Raw genomic sequence first — 21,379 nt, forward strand, 5'->3', positions numbered from 1 at the left:
AAATTACTTTTTTGACCTATCAGAATTGGCTGCTGATGAATGGATTCAAAATAAGAAAAGATATTGAGAAAAGCAAAAAATATCGCTTATAATGCAGTTTAGAATAAAGTAAAATTTTTAAATCTACTCTAAATACAGCTTATATTTAGCAGGTTTTTTCATTGCCAAGGAACTATTTACGCAACCAAAATTACCAATGTTTTCCTTGGTTTGGAATGAGTCATTTACAAATCAGCTGCTTCTGAGTTATCTCCAGTTATGAGTTTAGTACTCGCTTCTGTGTTCACTTTGAGGTTACAGCCTATTTGCTTCCAAGATTTAGTAAAGTAAGTCGTAAATCTTTCTTTTCCATTTAAAAACAAATTATATACACAATAAATATGTAATAATGCGATTTTATCTATACCATCATAGTTAACCACTAGACCAACTTAAGGAATTCCGTTACCGCTCAAGAATACGTATCTGAATGATATCCATCATCATCAATATCAATTTTGCTTAAGTACTCGTGAATATTTATGCAAAATCTTAGTTTAAAGGTAAGTTTGTTCTGGAGAAAGACAAACAGGCATTTAACCAGGCAGACAGACTTAAATGAAATGTTCAACCCTACGAATAACTGGTATCATCTATTTTCAGCAAATTTACATATCCTATCCAGATTCCGTGAATGTCTGTAAGTTATTCGTACATCAGATAATGGACTTGAAGTGAGGCGTGTGCCGATGAACATGTACCTTTAGTTCACTTTTTAACCCAGGCCAAGCTACCTACAAAGTACTTCTTCTTTTGATATCTCTGTTAAAACAAAAGTAAGCGTGGTAAAATAACACTATTTTATTTCACCTTAAATCAAATGATTATTTAAGCTTTCTAAAAAGGATTACTTCCCTCAGCATGTAACAAAAAAGGTGTTTTTCTGATCTTTACTACGTTGTAGAACTAAGGTATTTTATACGCTACGCTAACGTTTATATCAACTTTGAGCCACATACAATAATAAGGTTCTGGCGATAAGGTCTTTTACGTTATGGCCTACTTATTACAAAGAACGTTTCACACAAAGGCCAGCCTCAGCACATAATATAATTCTTAAGAAATCTTGCGAATAATAGGGTGACGTGTATTTTCATGCCATGTGTTACAAATGTCATGATTTTACTTACGAATTAATTTAATGTACGATTTTCTTGATATCTTGATAGGTATTAATAGGACCAATAAAATGTATTAACGAACAATCAGCCATATATCCTGGAAGACCATACACCGTTCTCAGAATCGATACTGCATATATAAAAATTAGGCTAAATGCAAGATATAAGTTAGCCAGTTCATGAGATATCATGGACAGACTGTAGACATCAATTAAATATTTCTAGTCTCTTGAGTGGTAGGATTTAGCTAATGCTCAGCTAATTAATATATTGCGGCTTCAATGGAGTACGGAATAAATCTCTTTTAATAATTACACAAATTGATCTGACAGCACAGGGATAAGGCATATACTGTCTAGACTTTATCAAGAGGTTTAAGTTTGAAGACACAGACAGTAAAGGAAGAAAAGGAAACTCATGTAAAATGGATACAGGTTTAGACTAAGCTCCTACAAAAGAGGCTGTAGAATCTTTGCCTTCTTATAAAATAATTGCTTTTTCATATTTATTAAATGTAATATGCATTTCAATATCACATTCACTTAATGTTTTGGCTTCATAAATAAACCATAATGTATTTTATACTATCTACATAAAATTCTAATAATATCTTTCCATGTGTGAATGTGTGTATAATAATCAGTAAACCTACTGGCCCAATAACACTGAAATTTTACATGCACGTTCTTAAAGACCATAGTTAACATATTGGTGTATTCCTATTTTTAATACCCTTCCCGGCAAGACACTACTTGTCACTAAATTTGAAATAATCACATCTTGGTCTCTAAAGTTGCAAAACAGCAAAATTAATTTTAATTACTGAAAGGGACTGTTATATGTAATCAAATGTTTTGTGTACACATTGTTTTATTATTGCACAACCCTATTTTTAATGATTTAATCAATATGTTCAGTTTCTACACGTTTACGGTCCTAAGATATTAGAACAAGCTTAATAGTCACAGAAAATTTTATTTATACTTGCAGTAGAAGACACAGTATGAAAATAAAATTAATAGTTTTAGAGAAAATATAGTTTGAACTGTACATTATATAAAATATTAAGTTTAGATTGCTTGTTCAGTGCTATAATTTATATATAAAAGACAAATTTACCTTCTAATTTTTAAGATAATTTTAAAGACTGATACAAGACCCATCTTATATGTCTTCTGAAAGAATCAGGTTATTCAGATATTCTTGATTGAGAAAACACGACAAACTCACCTATAGCAAAAAAAGAAAAAAAAAATAGTTTGACATGAGTACATTGCTCTTGTCATATATCTATTTAGATGTATTTTACTGATCGTGGAAACTACTACACCCCAAAATTAGCGTCGGAAATATAATTCACTCGAAACCAAAATCACCCATTCATATGTAAAGTCTACGAAATTGTATAATGAGACTACTGTTTTAAAGGCGATTCGCTTTTTTCTCATCCTATTTCCCTCTCAATTTATTCTCTTGATCAATAAATTTTACATTTTTGCTATGAAAAACATATGGTAATGAAAGTATATTCTATATGTTGCCATACCCTTTAGAACTTGTACATATTTCTAGTTTAAATAAATGTAGTAAAAAGTAAATTGTGAAACCATTTTATAAACACTAAAAAAGATACGTTGCTTACATATATTAATACATCTGTGAAAACGTACAGGTATTAAAACATTATTATTCCCAGGAATGGGAAATTTTATTTATTTTTCTCTTGATATATTTTTGTCTGTTTACTCGGTATCTATCAATCACTCAATCAAATGTCTTTGTATCATAAAAAGGAGTGAATTTAGGTCCTTAAGGCCTTGTCTTACAATTAACCCTATTAGAATAATACTTAAAAAACAACTAAATGTAAATAAAACAATACTTTTCCAATACTGTTCTTACGAAACCAACGGTTTCATCATCAGACTACTGCACAAATACTTGTTTTCAAATAAAACTACTAAATTTCAAATAAAACAAAATTATATAATAAAGGTCTCTTTCAGAATTTAATACGGATATCTACACGAGTATCTATCTAGACGATTTCGTGAGAAAACCTGACATGTAGACATTTAGAGTTAAGATTAATTTCTATATACATTTATAGTTAAACTATGCAACGTGTAATTTTAACGTCATAGAACATTTTTAATTTAGTTTTAAGGTAACTATGGGAGCATCGGGAAAACTGCATATATTAACAATTGGTAGACATAAAATATTTAATTGGAAGAACATTTCTTATTTTTAACATATACTTTTAGACATAAGACACATGAATTATTTTAATAGTGTTTTAATTTGTTACTTCGTGATGTTATCACAACACAGTTCTGGGTAATTGTTTGTTAAAGTTAGACGTAACTAATATTATTTGTTGAAATAAACCACAAAATATTAATCTCATAAAATTACTACTACTTCAGATATGCGTCCTGAAGATAAAAATTTCACTAACTTTATACTTTATATATTTATCAGCCACAAATAAATATTATAGGACTAATCTTCATGTTGAGGTTCTTGTTTCTAGCACCCTAACTATCCGTACTACAACAAGATAACGAGATTGAAATCTAAAAATGAGGTTCGTTCTGACATGAAATTCATCATGTATTGCTCCATGAAAAATTCAGGTATATTTTGCGGACGGTCGTACTGGAGAACTTACCATTATAATTTGATATGAGTTATGAATAAGTGGTTTATTATTTTGTAATTGTTGTTGCTACGTTATTTTAACCTTTTAATTGTGTAAGAATTTATTTCAGAATATTGACCACAATATTCAATATGTCTAAGCCTGTTTTCCACACTGATTAAAATACACCGTAAAATACCATAGGTTTATCAGGCCTTATAAATAATTGGGTAAGACTATTGCCATTGGAAGAATAATAAACCAATATATCGTACTATAAAACAATCTAACAGAAGGAACGATACATCATACAGCCTGAAAATCATACGTTCAGACTTAAATTTGATCTTTTGGCTCCAAATCGAATAAGGATATTCCTTGTACCAAGACGATTTTATGTATGAAATTTTAAATTATTTTTTACTTTTTTTACCAGCGCTATAGTACAGACGTCAGATGGACAAATATATAAACGGACTGCGTGTTTTTACGATTTGACCCCAATACAAATAAAAATATTCTTACTTCCCAGGAAAACCAATGTACCAAGTTACAAGTCTTTCAAACGTTTCTATTCATAGTTATCGCACAAACATACGTAAAGCAGGAGGAACAATGTCAAGATTTCAATAAGGTCCTGTTTAATTCGGGTCCTTATTAGTGTAATTTTTATGTAACGGTTTAACATGGATATCAGTGTTATAATGAGTTCATATCAAATACAGCTAACACGTATTATGATAGTGAAACGAAAGAAATAAATACAAAAACAATCAAATAAAGAACATCAGGTAAGTATACGAATGTTTAAACACTTTTTGTAGTTTTTTAAATAGTTTTAATAATAATTTTCAATTATTTACTATAATTTTGTTATTTATCATAAAGAAATTGTCAAGTAAATAATAGAATGAACTGTTGCTCTAATAATGATAAAATATTTCATAGTAATATAAAATAATACACAGGATATATATAAAAAACGTAAAAAAGTCTCATAGAGGGTACTAGTATTTTGTGTACATAGCTATTTAGTATGTTCAGTACGCAATGTACTATGTCACCATTGTTAGAAATTAACTTCCGTATGAGGGTGAGGGGTAGTGCTACCAAAATGTATCTATAGGTGTAGGAAAACTCTCAAGTTAAGAAAAATATTTAGAGGGTGTATTCTAATGTGTGAAGAAAAACATGTGTATTATCAGTTTGTAAATATAAAGTATCCATATGTTATAGAAGTAAAATGTCTACTATATATAAAATATTGACCCAAAAATAATGCGGTTGTATAATAATTTTAATAGGAAGGTCTGAATCTGCTTGTTTGGAGGCTTCTCCAAACCCCCTACATTTCATAAATTCTGTTTTGAAACCTGCATCATATAGTTCTCTTACATGGAGTTTTATTGTATAATTTCAGTACAGTATAATACAGTATAAATTATTAATAATTTAGAGCTTTAAAGAACTACATGTGGAAGAACTATAAATGTCTGTAATATGTTACTATATATCAGCACACATTCGAGGACAAAATACAAAGGCAAACTTGTCTGGCTTCTCTTTATGGAGATTAAATCCTTGTTTACTTTCGTTTGCAACGCGTTCAAATAATGTTTCACACTGGAATGCACCAGCAATTCTCTTCGACTAACAACTTTCTTTATGTCTGCCTATATTATTTTTATCAAACCGAACAGAATGGTTTTAAAGAAGAGATATCAAATAGTTATTTTGATTTCCATCAAAAAATTATGAAGTTGTGGAAACTGTTTCCCGAGTTCTCAGCTTATTTATAGAGTATAAAATAATAACAAAGTTAATATTACTCTACTCAATATCTTTCTGTAGCAGATTCAGACAAAGTTTTTAATGTTATATTATATTTGTATTCTTCAAATCATATTTCAGTTATTAACATTTCATTATTTAATTGAAATAAAAATAGTTAATTTCTTTACTTCTTTGTTTGAAGTTTGTTTTTGAAGATAGGAGGATTGTAAAGGAAACAGGGGTTTCCACACATTTCACATCGCCCATTGATAAAATAAGTCAGGAATCTCAATAACCATGTTTTGTGTCAACTCCATGCATTATCTATAAAACATGCACTTAATAAAAAACGCTAATTATTAAAGCCGAACTACAGAATACAAGTCATAATACGTCTCCACTCGCCGACGAACCACATTGAACTGACTAGAGACCTATTCTAAATAGCGACGTCACGCCAGAAGCAAGATAGCGGCCAAAGAGGAAGGAATTTGTATGATGACATCAACTGCCTACTGGCGCCTGAAATATCTTAGGCCCGAAGTAGATTACAATGGACAGAAGTATACGCTTTTGGACCGATGTAGAAATTTTAAACCAATGTATGGACACGAAACATAGGTATATATTTTCATCATGAAATCAAGAAGGCAATTTCTATTACGGCATTGGAAATAACTTAGACCGAAAGTACTCTTAGATTGCAATGGATGAATTTAGACGCTTTTTTTACAGAAGTAGACTTTTTAGAGTAACGTATTTATATATTATTTGATCAATGCATCAGTGCAGACGCCACTATTACTATTATTATAAATGTTCCATCCCGTTCCAATAACGAAAGCAAATAGATTTTGAAGTACGCTTCTCAGACCTTTTATGTATATTTTTTCATCGTGGTAAGAAGATACTCTACTTAGGTGAGTAAATGTAATTCGAACCAGATACGTTTGTTCAAGACCTAAACCTGAATCTAGTGGTAATTTAGTTTTAAACCTTTTAACAACGAACTAATATAATATGCATCTTATAAATGTCTACTAGTAATTCAAAACTATTCTAGGGCTCCATCATATTAGCTCAATTATAAGCGCTTTCACTAAGATTTTTGGTGATTTAGTATTCTTCCACAGTGGCCTAAAACAATTACAGTGTTGATATATTCGAGCAGTTCATTAAATTATTATGGAATTTTACAGAGAAAGTTTTTTATATAATTGGTAATCATGTTAAGTGGTTTCACTATCTCAACTCAGTGGACCAAAAAAATTGCTATTTCAATCTAAACTACAATTATTTAAACATGGATCAAGAAATCTTCGAATCTTCTGCCGTGCGTAACTGCTAGTTCAGATATGAGATTATAACATGTGTAATTACATATACGTATAATAGAACTAAATAATTTAAAATGTAAAATTTAAGACTGCCCTGTGTAAAGGTAACAGTTATGCATCATCTGCACTTTTTAATGATATGGGAGTTTTGGGGGTCAGGCAGCTATATGTAAAAACATTGGTTTTGTATATGTATAAAAACAATAACACAATTTTTAGACGAACTAACCATAGGTACGGAACTAGGATTTCGGTTTCAGTAAATATTTTAACAGATAGATTAACTAAAAGCTTTACATTAACTAATTCTCATTATATAATGCAAATTTTGATTAGAAATTTACCGAGACCATTAACCGATTTTTATAATATAAAAATTGGAATATGTAAGAAGCTACTGGTTAATTGGCTTACGGATTTGGGAGGGGAGGCAACGGAGAACGTTATTGCATCCAATTACAGATAGGATTTTCTTTTTCTTTTACTTCAAGCCCATGTCTGTTACTAGCCTATGCCCCGTTACCTTATTACTTTTTTTTAGCTCTATTGTAATGGGAGCTAGGTTTATTTATTTATGTATGTACGTGAGTGTGTTAAGTGTGCTACATATCTGAGTTATATATGATTAAAACTTATCGGCAATGTGGGTCGACCTATCTTTTCAACGACTCGTGCCCACGCACAGGCTTGCCTATGTGGGTACTTTTTTCCTATATTTTAAGTAATGTTAATGTTTTAATCATACTTGAAAATTACTATAGTATATATTACTCTATTATGGAACTGTAATTTCTTTATTTGGAAATAAATAAGGTTTTGAATTGAAATTGAATTGAATGTCCTATCATTTAAGGTACATTCTGAAAGGGCATAACAAATAGCACGAAATTTATATAGTCGGAATACTGAAATATAAATGATGAACATGTTGTTATCTTATAAGGAAGAAGCTTTCTAACGGTACCATTTTTTGCTGTCTAAAATTTGGCACCAGTTCCATTTTCCTCTCATAGTTGACTGCCATGTTTATAGGGGTGGTTGGAAAAAACTCACAAGAAGTAGCAATTTTCAAGTCTGTTTTTGCTGGCTTTTGATCCACAATTACCCGTCGAGTGCTATATGGGTACTTCTCTTTCCACATTTTAATATAATTTCAGCGTAATATTTGTATGCATAGTGTACAATTACGTGATTTTATATTAAATTCAATGTGTCTATGAAATTCAAAGTAAAATCTTTTTCGTTATATTATATATCAAATATATATATGTGTACATATATATATATATATATATATATATATATATATATATATTTTTTTTTGTGTTTGTGTGTGTTGGATTTAAAAGCTTGTGTTTTTAATAATTGTGATACACTAGTACTTTTTCAAAGCAATGTTAAAATCTTTACAACTTAAAATGTACTCTTATGTAATTTTCTCGTACATTGAGATTAAAAGTCATCGAAGTTGCATTATGCGATTGCAAAATATACTATTTAGGTTTGATTGTCTTATTAGTATTATTATGGAAGATTACATGGTTGAGGTACTGAATAATCTACGTTATTTCCATGACCGGATGGCCTTTATGATTGCCTGACATGCAATATAATTTAGACTAAGAACTATTGGACGGCTTTGTGCAGAACTGTACCTCAGCTACACAACAATGCTAACAATGTTTAAAATAAATAATTCGTTTGATATATTAATCTTATTTGTAATCGAATCACTAATAAAAGTAATTAAGTCAACATGTACCTTTGATTTTCAACTGTTAATATGACAAGTTAAATTAAACAGCTAAATAATTATTTTTGATTTGGAATTAAAAACTTTAAAATATTTTCAGAGATTAATATCTCCTTTTTAAATTGAAACTTAAATGTATTAGTAAAAAGAATTAATGGATATATAGAATATTGAATGTAATGAAATCTCACCTAATAAATGATAGTAATACGATGTTAACAACATATCATTACTACATGATTCAAACTTTTCACTCTCTCCAGAAAGAATTGTTCTCCAAACCATGGTTAACAGTGTTACTTGCAGTCCCTTTGAAGAACGACGAATATACTAATCAACCAGTTCAAAAATATTAGGCTTTCAATAAGTAATCAACTGAGTTAAATTAATTAATCTGAAATAATTAAGTAAAAATAGAATAATAAGATTTAACAAATTAAGAACCGCTATAAAAGTCAATACTACATTAATTTGTAGATTATTATTTAATTGTTTTAGTAGTACATGAGCTGTATTAAAATGTATAAATCAAAATAAATAAATAAAAACACCTATATTTAGCAACCATATTTCAACTTACAATTTTTAATCAGACCAATTGTTGTCCAGTAAATTACAAATAAATACACATAAATAAAGACATACAATTTTTATATCGACTAAGATAAAAAGTGCCATTACAAATCCAAAACGCAATATTTTAGTTTAGATTAAAGTAAAATTCGTTAAAAAAACTTGCGACCAAATTTACATTGATCAATCACAGAGAGCTATTAAAAATTGTTGAAGTCAGTTTATGAGATATTCTAATCACAGACAAATAAAAACCATTAATTAGTTAAATTACAATTAAAATGAGAAATGTCTGCAATAAAAGACATAAACTGGTACAAAACGATACATCTCAGCCTTCCTATAAACATATACCATAGTGAAATAAGTTTTTATATATTATACATTGATAAAATCTTATTTCACGTCGAGAATAGACTTTTTCAGCAAATCCAGCTATTTCAAGCTTCAAGCTGAAAATAAACACAGTACATAAATTATGTATATAAAAGTCACCTTGAATTTTTATGAAATATTTGTTTAAAATTTGTTATTGATGATGATTGATTGAAAAGAATAATAAGATTTCGAAGATTTTCCATCGTTAGATTGTACAAAAACATATAACGCTATAACATTTCTGGGATTGAAATATCGCGTATTCTACAGGTGTAAAACCCCATAATATAGAATGAATCTAGTTGAGAGAAGTGACACTGCTGAGGTAAACCTTCTCCACTAGGGACTCCAGGCCGATCGTTTACCAATCAGGTATCACTACATAATTGTTATTACTTCCAGTTGCTGTACGTTTCCACTCTTATAGTTCATACCTTTTTAACGTATTATAGATCATATTAAAACATGACGAGGAGGGAGATTTCAATCTTCGAAACGTATTACTAAACGTTTGTAATGTCCAACGATGGCGATGCTTTTAGATGATACTACTTGAATCACTTCCTTCATTTTTTTCGTTAATATTTAATTTGAAAATACGTTTTACGGTCAATCTCCTAAATAGGACCGAGCTAAGATGACGGATATTGGATTCAAGTCAGAGATAGTGCAGGTCTAATCCTGTCTGTGACAGTAGCATTTTTTATCAGTACCATCGGGCTTGTACTATGTCGACTCTTACCTTAATATGTTTAATGAAATCCTTGCATTTGCCCGTGGCCCATGAGTACGGGCAGAATAATGCATAAAAAACAACCAGCCTCTCTTATATAAAATGGTAAATATGACTATTTATGTCAACTCATTTACCTCACCGTCAGAACTAATGTTGCAAAACAATCGTTGACTTGATAAATGATACTGCTTAATGTTTACACACGCACTTGTCCACTACTTTATACACCCACACTTATATGTATTTTGTTTTGTTATTCTTGTGTTGAAAGAAATGTTTTCAAAACAAATATTTTACTGTGTAAAACAAAAACTCAAAAAGTTTTCTTTATAATGATATACAATGAAAAGCACCAAAGATTGAATACTGGTATATATTTTAACACTATAATGCAGGACATACATATCCTGGTAAAATATACATATTGTTTATTAGTATAAAAATAAACTATTGAGCTGAAACCTTAATATTTTTAATTACAGTTTAACATATTAATTGAAGATAAATCGTTACAGCGAGGCCGAAATATTACAAATATGTAATTATGCCAACACGGTCTAACGTCGTTTTTACCTGAAAAGTATGTAAGTCACAAGTTTCCTTGTTGTTTAGATTATATTTTAGTTAGTACTATTATGAGGGCTTTACATTCGTTTTTAAATTTTTTAAGAGGTTTATCTGATGCATTATTAATAAAATAACAGGACATAACAGCTTTAAAACGTACGAGATGTTTATATGAACACCCATTATGTGATACGTACGCTAATCAAAGTCAGAATGCTGATAAGTCTGTTTTTGAAAAAAACATTTGTTTGATAGATTTGTATTTTAACACTATAATGTGAAACTTGAGCTAAAAGAACGAGAATTCGGATGCGTCGGTTATTGAACACTTAACAAGAAATGAACTTGACAGATGCATGTGATGTATCTAAAATACTTGCAATTTATGAGATCGATTAATAAAATGCCTACATTTAACTATTTTACACTGTTTGAAGCATAAAGTTTGTTTTAAAGGTACGAAAATAGATCGATGTTGAATGGAAATTAATTTATTCTATATAAATAATCACATTTCTTTAAGAAATTATAATCAACTGTTCAGAATAGTTAACATATCTTCTTATACACAAAATATTTAGCTTAAACTACTTGAGATAAAACGTAAATATTATTTAATTATACATATTGTGAAGGACTTGTGGAACAAAAAAAAAATCTTGTTTATATACCAGTAATTACACGACAAATATTTAAAAAAATCAAGAAATACACCTTATATCGTCAATATTTATAGGGATTTAACTCTTTTAATAAGGAGGATACTTATCAAATTTGAATAAAACTATTATATAATAAAAATATGAAAATGTTTTAGACCAAGAAAGATGAATTAAGGTTTAACTTAAGTGTAAAGAATTTCTTAATATTTTTCAAATTTCTAATCTCTTAAGGCATTTTTCGAAAATTCATGTTAGTTTCGTCTAGAAACTTTCTGAAAAGAGAAATGAAAAAGCTTATGGGTTAAGTAACATACCACGTAGTGTTTTCCGTCCATATTCCTTTGAAGTACGCATTTGTGTCCCTCTTTCCTAAATGTGATGATCATGTCAACATTTAACATTGCTTTAAATCTGATTCGTGGTTACAACTACAAAACTTCCATCTGTAATACGAGACATGTTTCTCTATCCAGCCGTAAAAACTATACTTCTCTTGGGAAGTTTATTATGTATTGGTAATAGGTCAAATGTATTTAAAGTATTTATTTTATAACAGAGACATATTCTATTTTGCTACACTTTGTTGTGTGTGTGTTTGAAGCTTAATGGCAAAGTATAAAATTCCAATGAGGTAAATTTGAGACACATTTTGTAATTGTTGCGTGGGTGGAAATGACCTGTCATGTACACACATAATACAAACTAAATAAAAAACGTCCCCCTTCGAGCTTATAATCTCAGTAGGTGGTCAGAACTAAGGGTTAGAATAATACCCTCTCGCCACGGGATGGTGTTCAATCAGTATGTTATATTTAGAGCCTACACAACATTGCCCGGAGATTGACAAAGGGATACTTGACAAGGTCTGGCTTTATAGCCTCATGGTGTGACGTCATAGTCACGTGGGGCGGGCGCAGTAACAGACTCTATCCGTGATCCACAATATCTAAATGCGGTTAAGTTAAATACTTAACGATGAGAATTTCCTTACAAATATCATACAATTTAAGTGGTGTTAAATTAATAAGAAATCAGTTAATATCAAAGCTTTTGAAAGGAAATGTTTTATATAAAATATATATGTTTGTACTATTTCTGAATACGTGATACATACAAAACTCATAAGGACGTTTTTTAAATTGGCTTCAGTACTATAGTTCAACTGTATGAATTTTATTGATATATTACATTCTATTGGGTTACGTTGAGTCGTGTATATATGTTGTAATATATACGTTGATATAGTCTAGTGACGTTCATCTTCCGAAAACCTGAAAGAACAAATTTCAGCTTAGCTTACCCACTGAATCTCTGGAATAACACTGAAATAATATCTACTGGATATATGTATATTTACGTTTTAAAACTATCATTGGAGTCCGTTATATTGCATTACAAGTACTTTCGACTAAAATACTTTGGAATTTACCTTTTGTTCCTACACCACTCCTACGCCCATGAGGACGGGCATAATAAAGCCCTCCTATTGAAAAAAATTAAATATAAATAATCCTATAAAAATGTACAATGGGTAGTGTAAACTTAACATACCAGGGTCACAATCTTCCTCATCGGAACCGTCAAGGCAATCATCCTGACCGTCACACAAGGACGCCGGCCTGATACACTTGCCGTTGTTGCAGGTAAACTCCAAGTGCCAGCAGGGTCGGTGGGCTAAAACAGGTAATTAGGGACTAGAAAATTAATTGAAAGAAAACCTTAATTCTTTGTAATTCTGATAGAGTTATACGGATATGAGTCTGCAAGAGATTTAGGATGGAAGAGGAACCTAATCTTTGTGAAGTTTTTCATCATAGCCTAACTAAACAGCAGACTCCTATGATACAACTTATAGTGAGTAAGTCAGTTAAAATATTATGATCATTTGTATTTTCTTCATACGCATTTCGTATGACGAAATCACAAACTTATTAATAGTTGTAATCACATGAAATGTACGAGTAGAGTAGAGGAATGTTGCAGATAATAGGTATTTAAAGTAAAATATTATCATGTCTCATTCTTTATCTTAAACTGTTATATAGCAGAAAATTTTTAAAGTAATAATAAGACAACTTGCTGTACATTATTAAGGCGACTCGTTTGAAATAAATCAGAAATACAATAGACAATTGTAACTCGACATTTGAAATAAAAATGTTGTGTAAAATTGGTTTAAAGTTTAGCTAATAAAGGAAACACATTTAAAAAGTTGTATTGTGATTTTATTTTATATTAACAAAATTTAGCCTGTTGGAGCTTAACAGCCTTCAAAACAAATTGCAAAATATATTAGTTTAAGAATTTTACACGATAAAAACTATTTAGAAACTTTTTCACAATTCCAAAGTTCCTTTTTCAACGTAAAAGCGAACACAACCACTTTAAAGGTATGCTTAAAAACGCTGTTACTAATACACATTTTATCCGTTAAAAGGCACGGACTGTTTTGACATGTTTGTTGCTCCGGCTGACGTATTTAAAACTTTCAAAAATAAGTGCTTGTAAAATTATCATAATATTACCATGCAATAAGAAGAATTTAATAATTTAATTAGAAACATTTCACTCATAACAATCGGCAAAGACATTGTATTGATTTGAGGTTTAACTTTGTATTGCTCCACAAAAATAACAACATATATATATATATATATCATGAACGATTCTTCCAATCCGTCAAAAGCTTATATTTACATTATTAACTGTATTTACACTATTTACATTTTTATCATTTGGATTGAAACATATGTTTAATTATATTTTATAAAGTTTACTGTTATTAATAAAAATTGTATATTAGTTTCAACAATATTTGGCTTTTATATATTAGCACGATCTGCTTTATTGATATGTAATAAAATAAAATGTTTTGGCTTTTAGCATTCTAATTTCATGAATAAAATAATAAAACGAAAAGAAAAACACAAACAGACAGATACATGGTAAACGAATAGAGATAGACCATTAGTAGCATTTAGTCTTTACTTCTTCTTGGTTAATATTAAAATATTTCTAGGTTTGTGCAGAGAATTTGTGTAACACTCAATAAATATTAATATCAACCAAATACAAAACATAATACAATTCCCATTCCCAGAGTTTAGAATCTCACTACAAAAATAAGTATTCCATAAAATATATATTCTATAAAATATAATCAAATGAATAATATGCCACAATGGTAAAATTTCGTAAGCACTTTTTTATTTTTTTTTATATTTACAATATCTCATGATATTTTGAGTTAGAACTCAAATTTTTCATTAATATCGATCATGATATAAATAACACATTTATATATTTTTCGTTTTTACTTAGTGGTAAAATCAAATGATAGTATAAATACCACTTAAAGTGGATCAGCTCTATTTCTTATCTCATTAAAAATTGAGTTTGTGGCAGATAATTTCCACAGAATATTATCCTATTACAGTTTATTGAAAATATCAAATTAAGTTCATTTTAAGAAGGTATTTAATGTCTGAAATATTAAATGTCAAAATGTAAGACTGTTAATACCGTAAGAAGATAATGGGATAGAAATTTTAGAAAATAAATAATCTCAATCGGATAAAACATGTTACATACAATAGTACATTAAGTATAAGAAAAATTACCTTCATTATTAATTAACTATGTATTAATATTAAACTTACGACATCCAAGCTCGTCTGAACCGTCACCACAGTCGTCGGAGAAGTCGCAGACTGAGTGAAGTGGCACACAAAAGTGGTTCTTGCACTTATAGTGAGTGATGGGACACAGGTACGACTCTGAAATACAAAAGTGTGCTACAACAGCTGTGGTTGACAAATACTGAGTGAAGTGGCACACAAAAGTGGTTCTTGCACTTATAGTGAGTGATGGGACACAGGTACGACTCTGAAATACAAAAGTGTGCTACAACAGCTGTGGTTAACAAATACTGAGTGAAGTGGCACACAAAAGTGGTTCTTGCACTTATAGTGAGTGATGGGACACAGGTACGACTCTGAAATACAAAAGTGTGCTACAACAGGTGTGGTTAACAAATACTGAGTGAAGTGGCACACAAAAGTGGTTCTTGCACTTATAGTGAGTGATGGGACACAGGTACGACTCTGAAATACAAAAGTGTGCTACAACAGCTGTGGTTGACAAATACTGAGTGAAGTGGCACACAAAAGTGGTTCTTGCACTTATAGTGAGTGATGGGACACAGGTACGACTCTGAAATACAAAAGTGTGCTACAACAGCTGTGGTTAACAAATACTGAGTGAAGTGGCACACAAAAGTGGTTCTTGCACTTATAGTGAGTGATGGGACACAGGTACGACTCTGAAATACAAAAGTGTGCTACAACAGGTGTGGTTAACAAATACTGAGTGAAGTGGCACACAAAAGTGGTTCTTGCACTTATAGTGAGTGATGGGACACAGGTACGACTCTGAAATACAAAAGTGTGCTACAACAGCTGTGGTTGACAAATACTGAGTGAAGTGGCACACAAAAGTGGTTCTTGCACTTATAGTGAGTGATGGGACACAGGTACGACTCTGAAATACAAAAGTGTGCTACAACAGCTGTGGTTGACAAATACTGAGTGAAGTGGCACACAAAAGTGGTTCTTGCACTTATAGTGAGTGATGGGACACAGGTACGACTCTGAAATACAAAAGTGTGCTACAACAGCTGTGGTTGACAAATACTGAGTGAAGTGGCACACAAAAGTGGTTCTTGCACTTATAGTGAGTGATGGGACACAGGTACGACTCTGAAATACAAAAGTGTGCTACAACAGCTGTGGTTGACAAATACTGAGTGAAGTGGCACACAAAAGTGGTTCTTGCACTTATAGTGAGTGATGGGACACAGGTACGACTCTGAAATACAAAAGTGTGCTACAACAGCTGTGGTTGACAAATACTGAGTGAAGTGGCACACAAAAGTGGTTCTTGCACTTATAGTGAGTGATGGGACACAGGTACGACTCTGAAATACAAAAGTGTGCTACAACAGCTGTGGTTGACAAATACTGAGTGAAGTGGCACACAAAAGTGGTTCTTGCACTTATAGTGAGTGATGGGACACAGGTACGACTCTGAAATACAAAAGTGTGCTACAACAGGCTGTGGTTGACATATGTGACAAATACTGACAACGTCTTATTTATTTATTTATAAACGGCAAGCAGCCAATTTATACATAAATACAGCAACAAGTCTCAAGACCTACAAATCACAACCTCTAGATCCATTATACAATTTTACAAAGAGGTAGGTCACTAAAAGAGTTTAGCAATTGAAATAAATAACAGTAAACATGGGTAACAAAAAGACAATACAAGATAAAGGAGTGAAATATGTATGAAGAAGAACATTTCAATAAACTATTAACAATGAACACAAATATAATAACTCTTGCAAAAAAGAACATGAAGATTTTAATATATCTATAATTATATAACAAAAGTAAATCTACAAATAACAATAACAATGAAATAGTAACAAAAATATAACAAGGGAGAATATAAAATATATAAATAAATATGATATATATTATTTATTTATATACTTTATATTCCCCCTTGTTATATTTTTTTTACTATTTCGTTGTTATTGTTATTAATTTTGTAGATTTAGTTTTGTTACATAAATCTAGACTTATTATATTAAAATCTTCATGTTCTTTTTTGCAAGAATTATTATATTTTGTGTTCATTGTTAGTGGTCTATTGAAATGTTCTCGTATCTCTTCATACATATATTTATTTATTTATATATTTTATATTCCCCCTTGTTATATTTTTGTTACTATTTCATTGTTATTGTTATTAATTTTGTAGATTTACTTTTGTTACATAATTCTAGATTTATTATATTAAAATCTACATGTTCTTTTTTCCAAGAATTATTATATTTTGTGTTCATTGTATATAATACACACACACACGCGCGCGCGCGCGCGTGTGTATATACAATGAAGTTTATATATATATATATATAAACTTCAACAAACAAAAAAATAAATAAATACAACAAAGGATCCCAAGATACCAACATTTCACAGGACTGGACACTCCCTACATGTACGTCTAGTAATAACACCTATATCAGACACTGATGAATATAATTTTGAAGGCCCCACTTCGAATTTGAGAAATGCTTTCATAGAAGAGATCACACTCAGAGGCCACTAGATTCCTTAGTCGTGCAAGGGGACTGTTGAATTGGAAGTTAGTGAGGTGATATCTTCGACTCAGGAGATCACGAGATCTAGTGTTCTTTGGAATCCCAAAGTCGATCTCAACCAGGAGGTCTCTATCAGGTCTTCAGTTAACTTTTGAGTTCAGAAGTAAGATCTGCTTATTATACTAGGACGGATTTGCATTGAAAATGCAAAAAATGCTAAAGAACGGGTTTTTATTGAAATCTCAGGGAAATTTCCCTTAAAAATAAATAATTACACCACGTTAGTTTAGGAGGGTAAATATGAAAACAGTTTTTTTAATTATGTATTTTTAACTTTACACACTTACAGCAAATCGTCAGGTACATACGTAACAGTAAAATAAGTGTCAGTTACCCATCTAGAAACTCCTAAAATAGTCAATTCAGTTATTTTACATATTTTTTGACAATAAGAAAACTATCATTACCCAGGTCAGTGCTAGGTGTATCAAGCACAACAAATTATAAAAAATATTCCCGATTGATACCCTCCCATTTTGATCTTTACTACAATTATTGTGGCTAAATATATATATATATATATATATATATATATATATATATATATAATATATATATATATATATTTATATAAAAAAAAATATATATGTATATTTAGGAATAATACCTGTATCGTATTCAAGAATAATCTGGTTGTGTTCTCAAACAGTGAAGATTAGTTCTCGACTTCAAGATTTGTTAGTAGTCTCTCATAAATACATATGGATAGTCGTAGTGTACTTGCGTATTCTGTAGCTACTATATAATATAATTAAACTCTCCATTCCAAAGGAAAGCACCTTCAGGATTTTTGGACTGACTTTTAATAGGTACGTGAAGTCGTATTAAAAAACGAGAGACTTCGTGACATAAAAACTTTAAAATACTTTAATTGCTTTAATTAAAAATCGACAAAGACCACATGGCAGACTAAGAAACGGAAGTTCGATGATGATACGAGTCATTTCGTTTGATCTGGATGAGAGTTCGTAAAAATTTTTAATGTTGTCTTGTATGCAGCAACGGGAAAATCATTAAGTACATAAATATTTATGTAAATTGAGCACAATAACATGCAATTTTACCATGGGGCATTGTAACACGTGTAGCTTTGCGGATGAAACCTCCCATGCATTATTTTTGAGATACAACTGTATAGTGGTGTTCTTGTACCCGTATTGATCTTAAATATAGTTAGCTACACTTTACGAAATAGCTCTAACAGCTAATGTAGTCATTACCTAATAACAGCGTTTAATGGTGAAAGAACATAAAAAATATATTCATGCAAAAATGTCTAAAACGATCCGTTTATTCATATGTTATATAAAGTGTTATGTAAAGAATTATGTAAATTAATTATAATATTAATTTAAATGAATCTAAATAAACATTTGAAATTGTCCCATACACATCAAATCTCAGTTATTGGTATAATTGGATTTGAACAACAAAATCATAATGAACTAATATACAATATTTGAGATTATTTCCCTCAAACAAATTAATGGTATTAAACATTTGATTACATTTTTATAAGAGAGGCATATTCCCTTTCATACCTAATTCTATCCAATATCACGGGCCATTAGCTTGTTCGAAGGTCTTATCAAGCATAATAAGAGACAGAGTCGATAAAATACAAGGTCAATGGTACTAAAGAATGTTCTATGGTCACGGACAGAATATGAACCTGTGCTATCTAACTCAGACCCGAAGTCCAATGACATAAACCGCCAGGATAGCGGAACTCCTAAATAAACAATTATTGCAAGGTAAGTATTATTTTTAATGTTGACGTATATTTTCGTAGCCACTGATTTTGTAGAGCTATGCCTCAAACAATCGCATTATGGTTTCAAGATTATCAGCACTTTAGATAAGATTGAGTGATCTTAAAGTCAATGGCGATGGTGATTTATTGCTAATTATTGACTGATTAAAATGGAGTTATTACATTTAGATTCTCTTGCATTCCTAAAATGTAACCAAAGAACAACTTAATCAAGTTAACGAAGCGTAGTGATGAGTGGTCCTAACCATAATCTTCTTTAAAAGTTAACCCCAAACACCCCTGCATAAGCATTCCCTGCAATAATCAAAATGGACAGGTACCATCTAGTAGACAAAATTAGTTTGGCAGGGATGGTTGGCTAATTGGTTCCTTACATTTTGGGTATTAAATTACATAACATACACAAGTAACATTTTGGCATACAAGTTTGTGTATTACTTTTTAGCTAGAAGTATAAACTTTTTTTACCAAATTTACGTTCTAAATCATGTAATGTTTAAATTTAATAATTCCCAATAATTTTGTAACGTATTCTACTAACTTTTGTATTTTTCAAATCTGTTTTCTAACTTAAAATTTGTAAATGATACATTTTAGTTTACCCTTATATGGTTTGATTGTCATATTGAATGTGCATAAGTCATAATGCTGAACACAACTCAACAGAAGTGAACTACACAGTTTTCTAATAATTACACACTACTCAATAGAAGTTAAATTGATCAAGTTTTAATCAATTTTAATACAAGTACATTTAATATAAATCTGCCTTTTGTAATGGACAATGATACATTTACGGTAGGATTTTTCATTTTCTCTGATTATGGCCCCCAGAATCCAAAACTACCATAGACTAAAAATCTTTAACACAGTGTATATTTTCTGGTTTATTATATTACCTAATTATAACTTTTTTGTTATTTAGGCTTACGTTCAATATTTTGTGTATTGTATTAGTAGGCTATTATACTATTGTGATTTTTTGTATATTGTATATGTTTGCTACAAATCGTATTTGCACTAAGATAGGCTCAACCATTCTATATTGTACAGTTTTGAGGAACAACTTTCAGTATCTAAAATTATGAAACAGAGATTAATTAAGTTTAAAATATGCACTCTCTGATGGCAAACGTATTCTTCGAACGAGAGTCATAGAATTCGCTTTCAAGTCTCATTGTTTAAGATGACGCAACACGATACCTCAGGAAATGTTAAAATTTATTTTATATTTATTCTTCCACTTCCGCTCGTACGGATGTGACGTGTGTTTGTGTTCTTTACGTCTGACCAGTGACAACGCCTTGGTTCAATTTATTATCCTTTATTATATTTATTATATCCTTCAACTTCAATATGTTTGTGTAAAAGATAGGTATGATACATATATTTTTAAACGGAAAACATTGGCATACATTTTAGGTGCTAAGCGTATTCATGTGCATCAAGTTCCACAAGAGAAAAAAACGTAAATTGCAATCCTTTTTATATACAGCTAATATTTTAAATATAATGAAGTTCAATATCCTATTATACTTTCATACATTATACAACTTAAAATATAATCAAAAACACAAAATACCTAACCAATAATTTATTTTCATAAGAAAAAATTATTTATGTACACAATGGAACAAATATTTTCTGTGCATGTAAAAATATCAATGTAAAAAGGAACAGTACGAAAGCCATAAAACAGGACTGTATACAATAACGCATACCATCCAAATGTAAAAGAGAATAAACTCTTGTTATTATAAACTCTCAACATTTTTAAACTTAGGATTA

General features: G+C 30.3%; 1 protein-coding gene across 1 annotated transcript in view; it reads right to left on the minus strand.

Moving 5' to 3' along the window:
• Positions 1 to 21,379, minus strand: part of LOC124368151 (G-protein coupled receptor GRL101-like) — a 71,116-nt gene that overhangs the window by 44,423 nt on the left and 5,314 nt on the right. Inside the window, exons 4-5 of the mRNA XM_046825427.1 lie at positions 15,243 to 15,359; positions 13,135 to 13,257 (exon numbers count right to left, since the gene is read on the minus strand). Of these exons, the coding sequence (XP_046681383.1) occupies positions 13,135 to 13,257; positions 15,243 to 15,359 (240 nt within the window). The remainder of the gene's footprint in view (positions 1 to 13,134; positions 13,258 to 15,242; positions 15,360 to 21,379) is intronic.

The sequence above is a fragment of the Homalodisca vitripennis genome, chromosome 8, assembly GCF_021130785.1.
Source record: "Homalodisca vitripennis isolate AUS2020 chromosome 8, UT_GWSS_2.1, whole genome shotgun sequence".
NCBI lineage: Eukaryota > Metazoa > Arthropoda > Insecta > Hemiptera > Cicadellidae > Homalodisca > Homalodisca vitripennis.